Raw genomic sequence first — 17,038 nt, 5'->3', positions numbered from 1 at the left:
CAGGGATTGATGTATTTAGAGGACACACAGGGATTGATGTATGTACAGGACACACAGGGATCGATGTATGTACAGGACACACAGGGATCGATGTATGTACAGGACACACAGGGATCGATGTATGTACAGGACACACAGGGATCGATGTATGTAAAGGACACACAGGGATTGATGTATGTACAGGACACACAGGGATTGATGTATTTAGAGGACACACAAGGATTCATGTATAATGAATAATGTATGTATGATGTATGTATGTTGTAAGATGTATGCATGTATGTATAAATGATGTATTTATGTATGATGTATTTATGATGTATGTATAATGTATGTATGATGTATGTAGAGGGCACACAGGGATTGATGTATGTATGTTGTATGATGTATGATATATATGGTGTATGTATGATGTATGTACCGGACAAGGATTCATGTATGATGTATGTAGAGGGCACACAGGGATTGATATATGATGAATAATGTATGTATGATGTATGTATGATGTGTGTATAATGTAAGCATGATGAATAATGTATGTATGATGTATGTTGTATGATGTATGTACAGGACACACAGGGGTTGATGTATGATGTGTAATGTATGTATGATGTATGTTGTATGTATGTTGTGTGATGTATGTATGAATGTATGTTGTATGATGTATGTATGATGTATGTACCGCACACCGGGCTGTATGAGGCCCTCAGAGATGAAGTCCCCGGGGTTAGGATGATCCTGTTAGAGGCGGGCTGTATGATAAATGTAAGTTGTATGATGTATGTATGATGTATGTATGTTGTATGATGTATGTACTGGACCCCGGGCTGTATGAGGCCCTTAGAGATGAAGTCCCCGGGGTTGGGATGATCCTGTCAGAGGTGGGCTGTATGATGTATGTATGATGTATGTATGTATGATATATGTATGATGTATGTACCGCACACCGGGCGGTATGAGGCCCTCAGAGATGGAGTCCCTGGGGTTGGGATGATCCTGTCAGAGGCGGGCTGTATGATGTATGTATGTATGATATATGTATGATGTATGTACCGTACCATGGGCGGTATGAGGCCCTCAGGGATGGAGTCCCTGGGGTTGGGATGATCCTGTCAGAGGCGAGCTGTATGATGTATGTTGTATGATCTATGTATGTATGATGTATGTACCATACACCGGGCGGTATGAGGTCCTCAGAGATGGGGTCCCCGGGTTGGGATGATCCTGTCAGAGGCGGGCTGTATGATGTATGATATATGTATGATGTATGTATGTTGTATGATATATGTATGATGTATGTACCGTATGTATGATGTATGTATGATATATGTATGATGTATGTACCGGACCCCGGCCTGTATGGGCCCTCAGGGATGGAGTCCCCGGGTTGGGATGATCCTGTCAGAGGCGGGCTCACCTCAGGGCGGGAAGGTTTCGGTGTAAAAGCTGTCAGAGAGCTCACACAGCGCTCAGCCGTCACCCCGAGCACACAGCCTGCTCTCCTCATCACTTCTCCCGGCCAGGTATCTTCTCTCCCCCGCTATGTCGGAAGAGGGTTGCCGCTCTCCCATCGGCCTGGATTGCTGCAGCTGCTGCCTGGACCTCGCCAACCGAGAGGAGCCGGAGGACAACAACCCGGGCAGCCCCACTGTCAGCCATTTCCGTCAGCTGAGGGACCGGCTGGTGCTGGAGAACCCGGACCGGCTGAACCGGATAATGAGGCAGGACTCCATGGAGCCGGTCCTCCGGGACCCCTGTTACCTGCTCAACCAGGGGCTGTGTGACAACACCATCGACAACACCATGCTGTCCATCCTGCTCTTCTTCCACAGGTGGGCCCTTCTGTCCCTGCTAAACTTTTATTATTGTTTGGGGTCTGCAGGTTCCTCTGGACCCCTCATTCATGGTGCCCACCCTGTGGGCCCTAAATGGCACTGACTGGCCCCTGGTCACCTCCTGTATTACCCTGGCATCGGTGCCTGTATGTGGGGCCCCTGGCCACCTCCTGTATGACCCTGGCACCTGGGGCTGTTTGTGGGGCCCCTGGCCACCTCCTGTATGGGGTTTTTGATTCCTTTTGATGTAAAGTGAAGTCACGGTTGGTGTTTTATCATGCGGTCACAATTAGGGACCCCTTTGCTCATTCACCTTTAGGCTTGGCCCTGGTGGAGGTTATTGGGCGGTTGACCTGTCCCCGTTCCCCCACCCCCCCCCCCCCCCCCCCCACCAGTGACAAACACTTGCCTAACCCAAGGGGGTCAGCATTTACCCCCAAACAAAATAGAATGCCCACCTGGGCTTATACTTGGCTTTGGCCCCTGGTGCTGCAATGTTCCCAGAGATATGGTACCTCCTCGCCCCATTTGATCCCATGGCAAATTAGGTATGCAGACAAATGGGGCCACGATTTTATTATTCCCCAGTATTATATATTATCTATAGTGCTGACATATTACCTAGTGCTGTACAAAGTCCATAGTCATGTGACTAGCTGTCCCTCAGAGGAGCTGACAATCTAATGTCCCCCCATAGTCATATGTTATTATTACAGTCTAAGTTCAGTTTTGGGGGGAAGCCAATTAACCTAACTGCATGTTTTTGGGATGTGGGAGGAAACCGGAGTACCCGGAGGAAACCCACACAGACACGGGGAGAACCTGCAAACTCCATGCAGATAGAGTCCTGGCTGGGATTCCAACCTGGGACCCAGCGCTGCAAAGACCGGAGTGCTAACCACTGAGCCACCGTGCTGCCCACAATGCTGGAAGATTCTGCAGCAACCCTTTCCCGGTTTGTCAGATTAAATACCCCCTCCCCTAATGGGGTCTATAGTTAGATTCACATTAGGGACCGGTAGGTAGATGGCTATAGATGCCATGGGGTGAGGTTAGAAAATAATTGCAGCACACAGCATTGCTGAGATATAAGAAAATTATTTCTAGGTCCACACAGCAACCATACTGCTGCATGTGAGCGGGTCGGCAGTTCATGCAATGGTCCTATTAGCTGCCACTTCATTAAGACCTGTAACACAAATAATAATCTGCCATGCATTTCTGCTGCAAGCATGCAAGGTCAGCTCTTGCCTTTAGAATGGCATTGCAGCATATGGATTCCTAATTTTTTTTTTGGGGGCTCTCAAGAAACCATATCGTTGGGTTTGTCTTGCCCCGGCTATTATCTGAATCAAGTTGGCCCTGGCCTGCACATCGACCACTTTACATGTTCATAAATAAAATATTTTTGTGAAATGATGCGTGTTACTCATGTAGTATGTACATAGAAAACAATTGCAGCTTTCAGCACATTTGTGTAATAGATATGAACGAGTGTATGAATAAACATGGGGTGTGAGATAATAAAGGGTGGCATTTAAATCCAGCCATGGATGGGGGTGGCAACGATGCTGCTAAGAGGAGAAACTTTCTATAATCATAAGGATGTGATCCTGCCATTTAATAAGGGATCAGAACAGAGAACTGATAAGGTCCCATCGCTCATAGCATGTTCTCTATGCAGTGCTGCGGTTGGGGACTGCGGGGTCCATAAATGAAATAAGTTTCTGATACTTTACATAACCTGCGCTTGCTGATTCCTGATATGTGGAAATGAGCTTGCATTATCCTTCCAGGTGCAGGAAAGCATGCATGCAGAGTAATAGGTAAATGTGTAATTATATCTGTAAAGAGGACCTGTCACTGAGAGATGTAGGCTGCTTTTGCTGGTTGTTCTGATTCTCTTTATGTCAGGGGTGTCAAACTCCAATACACAGAGGGCCAAATAAAAACTTGGACAAAGTCGCGGGCCAACCTTGCAATTTAATTGAGAAAATATTGGGGAAATATTTCCTTCTCATTAGATATAAAACCTTTTCATATGGAACAGAGAGGTTTTAACATTCAATCTGGAACAAGCTTGTAATAGAGAAACAGGCATAAAACATTTATTTTTATCTTTCTCTATTTGTAGGCTTCTGAGTTGAATGTCAATAGTAACCTTTGTGCTCAGACTAACAATAATAATAACAATATTCTGAATGAAAATCCAACCATTCAGGTCCATGCCTTGGGGTAACAAGGAAAAGCTGAGGCGGAGTGCTGGAAATGGCAGAGGTGGCCAATGTGGAGCTAAATCTTATGAGTGGCCCTCCGCTGGAACTCCCACTTCATTGAAATATCTCCGCTACTAAAATTCCCCGCATTACTTGCATCTATAAAACAGTCCAATGCAGGGCCACACATAGGCAGAGGGCCCACTGGTCTATAGACGTGAGTGATGCCGGGAACTAAAGTAGCGGTGGGCCAGCTGCAATTCATATTTAGGATTCCTTTGAGGGACAAAAAAAAGGACGTTGGGGGAAAGATTCGGCCCCCAGGCCAGAGTTTGACACCCCTGCTTTATTACCACCATCCAGAATCAGCTTGCAGCTCAGAAGTTCACACGGCTGAAACAAACAAGCAGGTGAGGGCCCATACATGCAATAAGTTTCTGTTCATAGAAATGATTTTGTGCACCGTTCAGTTCTATGGAAGGGAGAATGAGCAGGAGGCAGCCCAATGCATCTTCCCTCCTTGGAGTGTACAGCTGTCATCCTCAATAATTGCTGAATGTTGGCCATCATTTCAGGTGAAAATCTAAATGCACAGTTGCAAGTTCCCCTCCCCATTTCCAGGGTTATTTACTGATCACAATGGCGGATCACTATAAGACCAACCAGGTAGGACAGCTGTAATTTTCATACACATGCAATGCTGCTCATTCTTCTATTCTGTACACAAACAGAAATCTGAACCTCCGCTGCATGTTAGTTTCAGCTGTGTGATTGAAACTGTTTGAGCCAGAAGATCAGATCTATATCCCACCAATCAGCATTCTCTAAAATGAGTTCAGCTATGGCAGTTTGTATTATTCTTCAGTTACCTATGTGAATGCATGCCAGTACAATATAGCGCATGCATTAGCTGCAAGTTCTACCGCAATCCAAGCTAACCCCAGATGCAAGGCTTGCCCCTGGATGATGAAAGTGAACTGGGGTTAGCTGGGGATGGGCTAGCCCGTGCATGGAGTTCATGGCTTCAGTGGAGGTTCACTTTAAAAACAAACAAAAAAAGTTCATAAAGGCTATTTTTGTTTAGGTTGCACTATTTTGCCAATTGTTCTCTTTTTAACTGTAACAGGGTTTGCTTGTTAACTTTCATATGGTTCCACATCTAAACATTGAAAAATTGCCCCATTTTCTGCAATAAGGCACATGGTAAACTGCATTGCGGGCAACCAGATTTGCATACAGCTGCAGTGCACATCTTCAGGGAACAAGGGCCAAACGCAGAATGCCATTTTTGAAAACTGCACCTCAACTGCCACGTGGAAAAAAAAAATTCCTAACCTCTCCCATTCCCTCGAATGGGGCAGATTGTGCCCTTGACAAGTCTGAAATGGCCTTCAATGACGTAGTCGCTGGGAAAAATAACCAGTTTTACTGCGTGTAAAAGTTTATGCCGATTAAAGCTCATTATGACCAGGATAATTACTGACAATCGTATGTAACCAGAAAACTAGTAAAATTACTACTAATGAAAAAGTGTGAGTGCGTCTAAAATTTGTGCAATTGTTTTTTTTTTTTTTACTTGATATTCTTCCCTTTCGAACGTTGTGTTTTGTTGTAAGATCAGTGAAATGGTGATATTTGGGGGGTCGTTGGGTTCATGGATGGATACAAGTTGCAGCAGTTCCATATTCTGGGGGTAAAATGTATCTTGTAGGCAGATCTTAGGGGGGGCATGTTCCCAAGAGATAGTGTTCTGATGTGTGGTGACAACCCATGATGCCATTATTGGGGGGCAAGTGCCTGTCAGCCCACCTCTGGTGGGTGGGGTACTAGAGATGGCTTTTGAAAGGTTAGAAGTGCAGCTTAGGAATTTGGGATGCTGCAGGTGCAACCTCATAGGCGTCCATCTCTCCTATGGGGGATATATGAGGGACCATGCATATCGGTCCAGGAGGGAAGATGGCACAGGACCAGTCTGGTAGGGGTGAGGTGGCATGGCATTAGGTCTTGGGTATTGTGATTTTGGGTTTAAATGGGTTTGGTGCATAAAGATGACTATAGATAAAAAGGGGAAATGCGGAGTCTGAGTGCTGCAAGAGGATTATGTATGCAATGAATTGATCTAGGTTTATTTTTTAGTTTGGGATTTGCCATAATATTTTATTAAAATGCACTGCTCAGAATTCAACTTCTCTCTATAATATCTGCAAAAGTTGTGTGATTTCAGTACTGAAACCTAGAAAGCTCAATCACCGTGATTGAATACTTTGCCTTTTATGTGCTCATTCATTTTCACACTACTAAAATTCCTTTCCTTTCTTGAGGCACTCAGCATTTACTTGCTTCTATCGCCATGTTTTGTAGTTCACACTAGTAGGTGGCAGTCCGGATAATCAGGTCCGTGCTGGGCCATCGGCTCGTATACAAGGCTGCTGTTTGACCTACGTTGGCTCAGCGGCCTTACGCTAATCTGTGGGTTTGCAAAAACAGCCCATAACTGATAGGCATGGAATGAATACAGCGTGTTCCAGCCTCTTAAACCTTGGCACAATAGTGATACTGGACTGCAAAACAATCATTGGACAACTTCTTGTTTTTGGATGTCCTTACAATAGTTATCAAGTAGTCAACACATTGCCGCCATGCTTGTGTTTTAATACAATGTATGCCTTCCACATGTATGATAAATATAAAATTCAGGGTAGGAAGGGGGTGTATAGTACAGTACACATTGCAGCAATATATATCTGCTGTGCTATACCTCTATAACATTTCATATGTAAGAAACTATACAAGTATAAACCCCTTCTACGTGCAATCAGAAGACAAATTATAAACACACTCCTGCTGCTGCTATTACAGTGGCAGCGAAAGGATCATTAATTGGCTGATTATGCAAGTTTCTGAGCTCTGAATAGGGATTTATTCATGCAGATTTGTAAAGTTAATATGAGGTCTGCTTGAAGTTGTAACGTCGATCATTTTGATAATGCAAAGATCAAAGTCCAGTAAAGATGCCAACAAGTTCTTGCGGCTGATTGTTCATAGGATAATAGTCAATGGAATGTTTTTATCCTATTATTGTATTGTCTTGTACTTTCAGATAAGCTTAGTGCTGGGATGATTGCCCTTTCTCCTCCCTTGTGTGAAGTTTAGAGAGCTCAGATGTTGCTTTATGTAGGAATATCATCTTTTGTGTGTAGGTTAATGTGTAGGTGTCCTTACGTTCGAGCTTATTCAAAGTATTGAAAGCGTAGAGATTAGTAATAGCGATGTTCCCCCACCAGTAAGAACAAAAGGATTATCTGCAGCTTCCCCAACAAAAATGATATCCTCATTACTAAAGCATCCAAACAACCTAACTTTCAAAAGGACCCTTCATGGAAGAAGGCTCCAGCCTGGGATTACTCCCTACTAAACAAAGCAAAAAAAAAGGACAGCCCTGAAGATTCATTTTTCAGGTGTTCACCTTGCTGCCTAATTCCCATCTGGTCCATTGTTTGGGTGCTTATCACATCAAGATGAGGTACAGCAACAACAATGGTAGGGAGCAGGCGACGATTGCTGTGCTGCATTGCCAGTCCTTGTGGACGGCTGACTCAGGTGAGTATAAAGGTGCTTAGGATGGTTTGCATTTATTAATATATAGGTAAAAATAGGGTGGCAGTTTTGTTTTGGGTTGTAGGAGAATAGAATCTGATTAGAGATGATCACACAATTTGCAATCAGCTTGGAGATGCCCACCCAATTTGAAAGGCTAGACAACTTTAGGTATGCGTGGGAGGGTGGCACCATGGTTTTCAGTGGCACCCAGAAGATTGCAATATGGTTCATTCACATTTTGGACTGGCCAACCAAGGCATCTTCTGGTAGCCAATTCCCTACAATTACGCCATAGGCTGTACATGACGGCCCACTGGTTGTCAATGCCCCACTGCACCTGAAACCGCCTCCATGATATTTCAGAGAAAACCATCTGATGGTAAAGTGCCTGTCGTCCTCCCGGTACTATTACATGCCTTTCTTCTTGTTACGTGAGGAAGATTGCCTATCTACAAATTACTGTCAGATGTGTTCACAACCCTTCCAACAACATTTACTGTTGGAGAGATCACTTAACCGTGTTTCTAGTAAACAAGTCACCAAATATACATAACGTGTTTGTGTCCACGGACTGATCTTAGAAACGCCATCTACGTTATCAATAGAAACCATTGTGTGTATTGTGGTCCGACATTCTCGGTGGGTTGAAAGCCTCCTCGTAATGTGATTTCTGAGGAGTTGGATTGTTTTCATCTGGACATTTCTTGGGAAGACAGTGAGTGAATTATCAGCTTTCCCAGTAGCTGCCATAAATATTGTTATCAGTCAATCGTACTGACATTCTAGAAAACAAAAAGTTACATGTTTTGTTTATGACTATTAGGAAGAAACTTCAAGATGATTATCCAAGTTATATTGTTGGTTTTGATTTTTTTATATGTCCATAAAGATATAAAAATGCCAAACACCACATGACCACTTGTCATACATGTACACAATATAAACGTGTAACGTGGTTACTGAAATGTGCCAGGAGGTACACCCAGCTATAAAGGGCTGGGGAGAAGCAATATTTTGACTTTCTTTGCAGCAAAGGTTTAGATACGCCATGTTAGAATCATTTAAAACAATCCAGGAGCCAGGAATGTTGTTGACTAGAGTAGTGTTTGTTGGAGGGGTACACGCCGGATTGCGGGAGAGTCAAGCTGCTGCTTTCTGAGGCCCAAGATCTGACCCCCTCCTGTGCTTCAATGTTGGATAATTTAACCTTTGTTGCAATACCTTTTAGTTAAAAGATGAAAGCAAAAGCCTTAATTTTTTGTTTAAAGAACCAGAACTGTCCTTTTAATAAACACTTGTCATCAGGAGAGAAGTCTGGAAACTGCACAATGGTAGTTGCCGGTCTGTCACTGGCTTCAATATTTCTGGGCCCCTGACTTCTTGTGTATTAGGATTATTATTGCAGGGTTTTCCTTAAAGAAAGTCTAGCAAACTTTACAACCTTCTCTGCCATTTTCTAATTAAAAACCCTGAATGCTGAAAACTAAACTGATCTGTTATTGGTTTTGATGGTGTGACGGCTTTTTTTTTTTTTTTTTTATAAACCTGCGTCATTGTCTAAGGACAAATAACATTGACATGGATAGAGATAATCACGCGTCCAAACTGGCAGGTGTCATTGAACTTGTAAAGGCAAGTTCGGGCAGATTGAGACATCTATATCATGTAAAGTGACCCATGGAATAACCGGTCGCATTACACTTCGGGGAATACACAAGCTCCTATTATTCTGCTCATAACAAGACAAAACATTTCAGGCGCCTGTCTGTCCTGATGTGTTGGTGTGGGACAGCTCTTATATATTTTGTTAAAATCAAGTGACTTTCTCCAAACGTGGTTCTTTGCAAAAGAATACCATATACTTGCATCACTACTTCCAGGAGTGTTGCATGCTGAGGGCTGTAGTTCATTCTCCTGACGTGACATAGGGGCTGGAGAATGGACACAGTCTATGGTGGGGAAAGTGGGCATCCAACACTCTGGATAGTAAAAGTGATATTGCTGCAAGATTGGAACAAGGTGAATGTAGAAAACACAGGATGCTTGAGAGGTGAATATACCACCGCCTATTGCAGGAAACCAAGGCCAAGTGACGGAGGCAGAGTGATGGAGCTGCATTTCATTGTGTTGGACGGCATATGACTAAACTAATGCATTGTTTTTGGAAGTTATTTGGATTTCCTGACACTTGCGTGAGAGTGAAATAAACAGTTCCCATTGCTTGTTTCTTAGGCATAGCAGAAGCCATGGAGAGCAATAGGCAGCCATCACTGCAACGTGTGATCTGAGCCAGCTTAGTACATGTTACCTGCTGCTCCTGTTTGCATGTTACCTGGCTGTAAATAAACCGCCTGCAAAGTCTCCTAAAACTGGTTCAGTTTCTATGTAGAAGTTTTTGCATTGTGTAATTATTAGACGCACAGATAACCTGTGATTTTACTGCACATTTTTTACACTTTGACCTGACCACGCTTTATTATCAAGATAATTCGTCCTTAACATTGGCAGTAATGTGTTGTTGATTATCAGGCTTGCAGTTCTTTTGAATGTTCCTATTTTATGGTTGCAATACAAATATTTATAAGATAACCTTTTACACAATAACAATTAGGAATGAATTAGCAGGAAGCTGAAAGGTAAGTGGCCACTCACAAGCAAGGGTCATCACCATTTTACCGGTTGTAATGTTCCATTACTTTGTACCAAGTTTTGCTGTACGGGTAGAATCCTGGCCTTTTATGCTAGAACACAACAATAGGTGCTGAGAGCTTTTCTTAGAAAATATGTTTAGACTTACAAACACACATGCACGCTTTGTATGCAAACTTTCAAGGTGCACTTGCTGCATTCTAGTGCTGCGGTGTGATTATGCCGTACGGGTCCTTTAAATAAAGGTTTACCTTGTTTACAAGTTATGCTGATATAAATTACAAGCTCTTAAACCAAACTCCATTGAAGTTTTAATATTTGTTCTATGGTCATTATCTAATCCAAAGTTATGGTCATTATCTAATCCAAAGTCACTTATGTCTCTTGTGAGGTTTTGCATTCATGAAGCCATGACAAGCCACACAATAAGTAATGCAAATTCTAAGAGGCGCATTCAGCAAGAAAAGTTGCCATTCCTTGTATACTGTGGCACAAACACTGCCTCTGATTTATTAAAGCTCCCTAAGCCTGGAAAAGATAGACCGTCATAGGAGAATGTAAGTAATCCATGAATCCTGGATTGGATCTGGTCCAGGATTGAAAATCCATTCCAGGTTTGCGGGATCACAGAGCTTCTCCCATGATCTTCTCCAATCTTGGAGAGCTTTAATGTATACAGAAGGTTTGCATGGCTTAATGTACAGCTTGTAACGGCTTCATGAAGGCAACACCTCACAGGAGACGTACTCAATATGAGATCTGGAGGCAAAGCTCAGGAGATGAATGTGATTCTCAGGTGAAATGGAAGCCAATGAAGAGAACTACAAAGAGATGCAGCAGAAGAGGAATGGTGGGGATTATGTTTTGGATTGTTCATATCTCAGTAGCTGACAACGTGATATAGTTGGGTACACAGTTGTACAAATTTGAATATTAAAGAGAAGCATGGAAATCTCAGAAAAGCATGCGTGTAAGTCACGCCAAGATTTAACTCTAAATGAATTTATAAATACATTTTAGGTTCATTTTGGGAAAAGCTGAGATTGGAAATGGTGATGGAAGGATAACAAGAAAATCGCATGACTATAGACTTTGTACAGCGCTGCATATTATGTCGGCTCTATATAGTTCCTAATTGTAATAATGAGACTGCCAGAGGCTCTTGCTTACCAAAGTATATAAACCTGTAGCTGTATTTCCACTTTACCTCTTGGATAGACCTGATTTTACTAATGCAGACCAATAAATTTGACCTCTCTGTATCTTTATTGCATGTCACACTATGCAGCAGGTTCTAACTCTTTACCTTTTATAATTTAGACCCTAAATTAAGTCTGGAGACTTTGCTTAGCCTGAGATACTTTGCTAAATATTCTGCATGCAGGAAGAAGCATTTCCTCAGTCTCCTCAAAGATCAGAGTGTAAAGTTTATACTTACTTGGACTGTCATCTCTGATCCTCAGCCCGCTTTAGGAATGTTGTATTGTAAAGAATAATATATTATTTCAACATTATTGACCTGCTAAACATTAAAGTTAAGGGATGCAAGGTGTTGGGTTTATATTCATCTATTTCCTCCAGATATTCAGTTTGTGATAACAATTTGCAAACTGAATGTTGAAACCTGATAAAATAAACTCAGCATCTATTTAGCTAGATACTGGCGGATTCACTGATATGCATGCATAGGCATAAGGAATGATTGGTTGCATTCACCTGTAGTTGTGCTGGAATGTGCAGAACGTTATTCAGAATATGTTGTGGAACTGGTAAAATATTCTGTTTGTCATCATTCCAGGAGACCAGACTGTCTGCATGACATTTAGCAGACTAACACACCATCTACTTCTTATTATTGATGGTGAAAATTTGCAGATCCACCCCTTGGAGCATCTCATTATTTCTGCTTGTTATCTTCTGCATTTATAATAAAGCTGTTTTGAAATTTTGATTTAAAGCACCTGAAAATTTCACGTTAACAAACAACTGCACACCTATTTATTTATTATAAAGCAGCAACTGCCTAGAGTAGCAAAGTCAGTTATGCTGCAGAGAAGGACCTTAAATGCAGCGGTCTCTCTGCAGAGGTCCGACTACTTCTCATCCCCTGGGGGTATATTTAGCAGACCGAAAGAGGCAAATAAAATAACAGAAATGCTTTCTTTAATATTAGAAGGTGATATTGGAAATGTATCTAAAGGTTAAGAAACATTTCCCATGGTCTACTTTTTGTTCCTAAACCCTACCCCCCCTTCAATAAACAAACAGCATTATATGTACCCAGATTATATAATGACACCCCCAGCGTTGTTTACATCATTCTTGTGGCTTCTTGATCCCAGATCCCTGAATCTGCATAGCTTGGCCCTAATGTACAGCGCTGCATAATATGTTGGCGCTATATAAATTCTGTTTAATAATAATAGGCTGCTATGGGGCTAGTAGGTGAATCCCAGCCAAGTAGGCATGTTGGATCAGACATCGGAGGTATGCAGCTAGGTAGGTATGATGGGACCAGGTAGGTATAGCAATTTCATAAGGGGGTTATAAAGAATTGTAGAAAAGGTGAGGAAACTTTGTTGCCACTTTAAGTCTGAACTCCATGGAGATGGCAATTCATAATATATTACAGAGCTGCAATATTTTCCATTTTATTTTCCTGGAGTCCAGCTTTGTCTGATATTTTATGGCTTCAAAAAAGAAACGGGAGACTTTTTGCTTTCCTCAAACACAGGTACACCGGCACAAAAATGACGTGTTTAGGAATTGAAGATCAGCCAGTTTATAAACTATCATTATTATCATTATATAAATTATAAGGGTTGAGACTTACGCTGGGTATTTATTGGGAGGAACAATGGGACTAGTATTGCTTGAAGCTGTTTGGGTAAAGTCATGAGTAAATGCTGCATGTGGAAAGCAGTAAACGAGCATTCTTGGCTCTTTATTAATAAGTGGTTAGTGTTGTCTTGTATCATTATCTTTTTCTTTTTTGTTCTCTGTTACGCAAAACTAAAATAACTGTGCTGTATTTTTGGTGTAAGGACAACTATCAGAACCTGCATGCAATGCTAAATCTGCATGACTTGTAACCTACATTATATTTTATTATTATATTGCTTTCAATTCCATTCAATGCCAGTCATGTCGCTTGGCCTCGTCAGGGATTCCTGGAAAAGGTGATGCAGGTGCTTTTTCTAGAAACATTTCCTCCTTGGAGGTGAGTGCTCTGAAATTCATGGAGCATTTCTGAATTTTGGAAAGCACCCATAGATAAGCTGGAGGCCGGTGGGCACGGCAAACTTAGTGTTCTCAATAGTTATAAATTGTAATCCCTGGAATTTTCTTTTTTTAAGCTGGGTAAGGAGAAGTTGTAGGTGGGGAGTGACTCCTGCATTGTGACCCAACCTAAAACAGCCGGGTGGTTACTGAAACGTTCCAGGTGGTGCGCCAGCTAAATGGGGCTAGGGAGGACACTGGTCATATAGTAACCCATAAGTTTGTGGCTATTTTACCCTTCCCCTATTCCTATTCCTACCCTTCCTATTTTCCATAGTCTTTGTATTATACTTTGTATTATACCCCAGTGCTTCTCTATTGTGATCCAACATTCAGCACACACCCAAAAACAGCTGGGTGGTTACAGAAAAGTTTGGTTTGCCTGATTAAAAGTGTAAAACAATAGTTATACAATAACCCGTATATTTGTGGCCGCTTTCTACTTTCTTCTCATGCCTATCCCGTTAGTATGTCCCATTCTTTCATTGTCCTTGTATTATGCCTCTACGGCCCAGTGCCCCTGTATTGTGACCCAACATTTCTGTAACTACCAATAAACAGTTGTGTGCTTACTGAAAATTGTTAGTTGGTACCGCCGGCTATAAAGAGTCTGGGATAAAACTGTCAGTGGGATGTAAATAAACCTCTACAGAGATGGACCGCTGCGGCTCTGACTCCACAAACCGGAATTTTTCTCTGGCATGAATATATTTTTAATTTGGTCTTCCCTTATCACATCGGAGACCCAATGGTACAATCTTTATTCACTCCTTTCTCAGGATTTGAATGCTATCAATTATGCGTGTATCGCTTAAAGTATTGCTACCCCTGAGGAAGCCTACATCGGGCGAAACGCGTCAGTATCACAGCCTTACATATGCGAATCTTTGTGACCAATTACACATAAGGCATGCTAATACATGGCTATTGTCCATTTCACAATAGATCTAACCTGATTAATAATGATCCTACTGTGAAATCAGGGATGCGTGAATATTTGTTCTTTGCATTATGACAAACTATCAATAATACAATTTCTTGTTTGCCAAAGAAACCCTTCCTTGTCTATTTCCCTTCTAAACAAACCCCAGCAGCTGCAGGCAATATTACAAGGTAAGTCTTCATCAGAAGTGAGGGGATGGGTTATCATAATGGCAAGAAAGGACAGATGTCTATCCTTTAAACCAGGGGTTGGCAAACTCCGGCCTTTAGGCCAGATACGGCCCAGCCGGTAGTTCGTTCCAGCCTAACGCCCCCTGGCCAATCCGGCCTAATACCGGCCGGCAACCCGCGGCTCTGGAGGACTTTAGGAACTACCGGAGCTCTGGTGCCTCCTCCTTGCATTTGCTCCCCTATTTACTGCGGCGTTGATACTTACGCCGCTGCGGTAAAAAGGGAAAGCTCCTTGAAGGTAAATTGCGGAGGAGAGGGATTTCATTTCAGGGGGTGTTCCCTGGTGATGGGCGGAGCCATTTGGGCGGGTCCGGCCTAGTGTGCTCCCGCTCACCCCATAAATGGCCAAACTTTGCCGACCCCTTCTTTAAACCCTCAGCGCCTACTACTGATCCACTACTAATAAAATGTAATATATTTGTTATGGTGTATTGATATTGGTCCCAACGCACTGCTTGTGGTTGTGTTGACTTGCATTCTTCCATGAAGTCAACCAACGTGTGTCAAAATGCATATGAATGTTGATGTGTGTCTGCTGTCAACATGGCCCTAATGAGACAGGTCTGTTGTGATAAATGCTTCTTACCATGATGGCCTTTTAACCAGAGGTGAATGTTGATTCACGCAGACATACACAGACATTCTAATTACATAGCTAGGTTGCAGAGATCAGTGTGATTGACAATAAGCTTTCTAGTTAATCCTTTTTGCTGTAAGGCACAATGATGGGATTCCTTCCTACACAAAATATGTTGTTTTACAATAAACGAGAGATCTTCGATGTGAACCTGCATAGAATTGTATTGAGTGTGTACAAACACGGCAGAAATCACACTTGGGTAACAGATGCATGACATTTAGCACAGAGAGTGGGAAAGGATCTAAGACAGGATCAGTCTGTGTTGTGTTATTGTGTAATATGAGCGCCGCGTCATATTACAGTATGGTGCATTCCACATATTGGCTTCCAGCGCAGCTCATAAATCTTGTTCTGCAGCTCCTGTATATGTCCTGATTGGAGAGCAGTGCTACCATAGAAGATGGAGTCCCCGATATAATAATACACACAATTCTGCAAGTCCCCGATATAATAATACACACAATTCTGCAGGTCCCCGATATAATAATACACGCAATTCTGCAAGTCCCCGATATAATAATACACGCAATTCTGCAAGTCCCCGATATAATAATACACGCAATACTGCAAGTCCCCGATATAATAATACATGCAATTCTGCAATTCATTTCACTGCGGCTCTTAACTAGTTTCCAGTGCAATATATTTCTGATGCAAATTCAGATACACGTCTAGCTGTATTAATTTATTAATGTTAAATGGTGACTTTATTAGGTTGGAGTGTTTTTGTTCCTAAACTAACTATCTGTGAATGTTGCCATTCCTGGCTCCTTTTTTACCTAAATGATTCAACATCACTAGGCCTGCGTGCAGCTCTGTGCTATGGAGACGGATAATCAAGAAGCCCTTGTGGAGACTCGCTTGTGACGCTGGGCCTGCTATCATTGAAAGAACTAAAATGACTGAAGAAAGGGCTGGTGAGGAAGGATCATGATGCGGGATGTGCTGCAGAGAAGAAATGGGTTGACCTCTGAGTCTTGCTGCAGATTCTGATGTACATTGTGAGAAGCTCACAGTGTGCAGTGTAATCGGAGAAGCAATTTCAGTCCTGGAGAGGAGCTTTGCAAAGACTAAAGGAGAGGCAGTAGGGTAGATGTAACGACTGGGGCGGGGGGGCAGTAGGGTAGATGTAACGACTGGGGCGGGGGGGCAGTAGAGTGAGCTGTTACCCGTTATTAGAAAAGGGGACTGAACTAAATGTTGATGTAAGATTTTACAAAAAATGTTGTTGGTCGAATCTTTTAATCTCTTTAGTAAATAGATTGTGTGAGATGACGTAACACGTCAGTAACTGGACCCCAAATCCATATTTCAATTGCCCAGAATGGGCAGTGAAAAACCCTCTGGTTTCAGACACTTTGAAAAATTGTGATTTGCTGTTTAAAAAAAATATACAATTGTTATACTTTTATATGTTTCATTTCTAGCTATTTATAAAGATAAAACCAAACCATTGAGCTGTGACCAAGTCACACAGGTACCAGATAGGACGGAGGATGAGGATTTGGACAATCTGGCCAAGCAGACAGTTATTTGGCAATCCATCCGCTCTGTAATTGTGCAAAGGGTAAAAGGTTAAGGCCTGGAATAACTTGCTAATATCTTGAGTCAAATACTAATTGACTTTTGAACGCATGCAGCAATTC

The 17,038-nt window shown here is 42.2% G+C and overlaps 1 protein-coding gene and 1 long non-coding RNA gene across 2 annotated transcripts in view; one reads left to right on the top strand and one right to left on the bottom strand.

The window, feature by feature from the left end:
- LOC140343703 (uncharacterized) overlaps positions 1 to 1,557 on the bottom strand; it is a 5,024-nt gene extending 3,467 nt beyond the window's left edge. The window contains exon 1 of the long non-coding RNA XR_011923394.1: positions 1,418 to 1,557. This is a non-coding gene — a long non-coding RNA (uncharacterized lncRNA). The remainder of the gene's footprint in view (positions 1 to 1,417) is intronic.
- Positions 1,454 to 17,038, top strand: part of LOC140343702 (TSC22 domain family protein 2-like) — a 37,984-nt gene continuing 22,399 nt past the window's right edge. Inside the window, exon 1 of the mRNA XM_072430559.1 lies at positions 1,454 to 1,832. Coding sequence (XP_072286660.1) covers positions 1,543 to 1,832 — 290 coding nt within the window. The 5' untranslated portion in view covers positions 1,454 to 1,542. The remainder of the gene's footprint in view (positions 1,833 to 17,038) is intronic.

This window comes from Pyxicephalus adspersus, chromosome Z (genome assembly GCF_032062135.1).
Source record: "Pyxicephalus adspersus chromosome Z, UCB_Pads_2.0, whole genome shotgun sequence".
In the NCBI taxonomy this organism is placed as follows: Eukaryota; Metazoa; Chordata; class Amphibia; order Anura; family Pyxicephalidae; genus Pyxicephalus; species Pyxicephalus adspersus.
The sequence above is the reverse complement of the archived record's forward strand: the minus strand, read 5'-3'. Positions and strand labels throughout refer to the sequence as shown.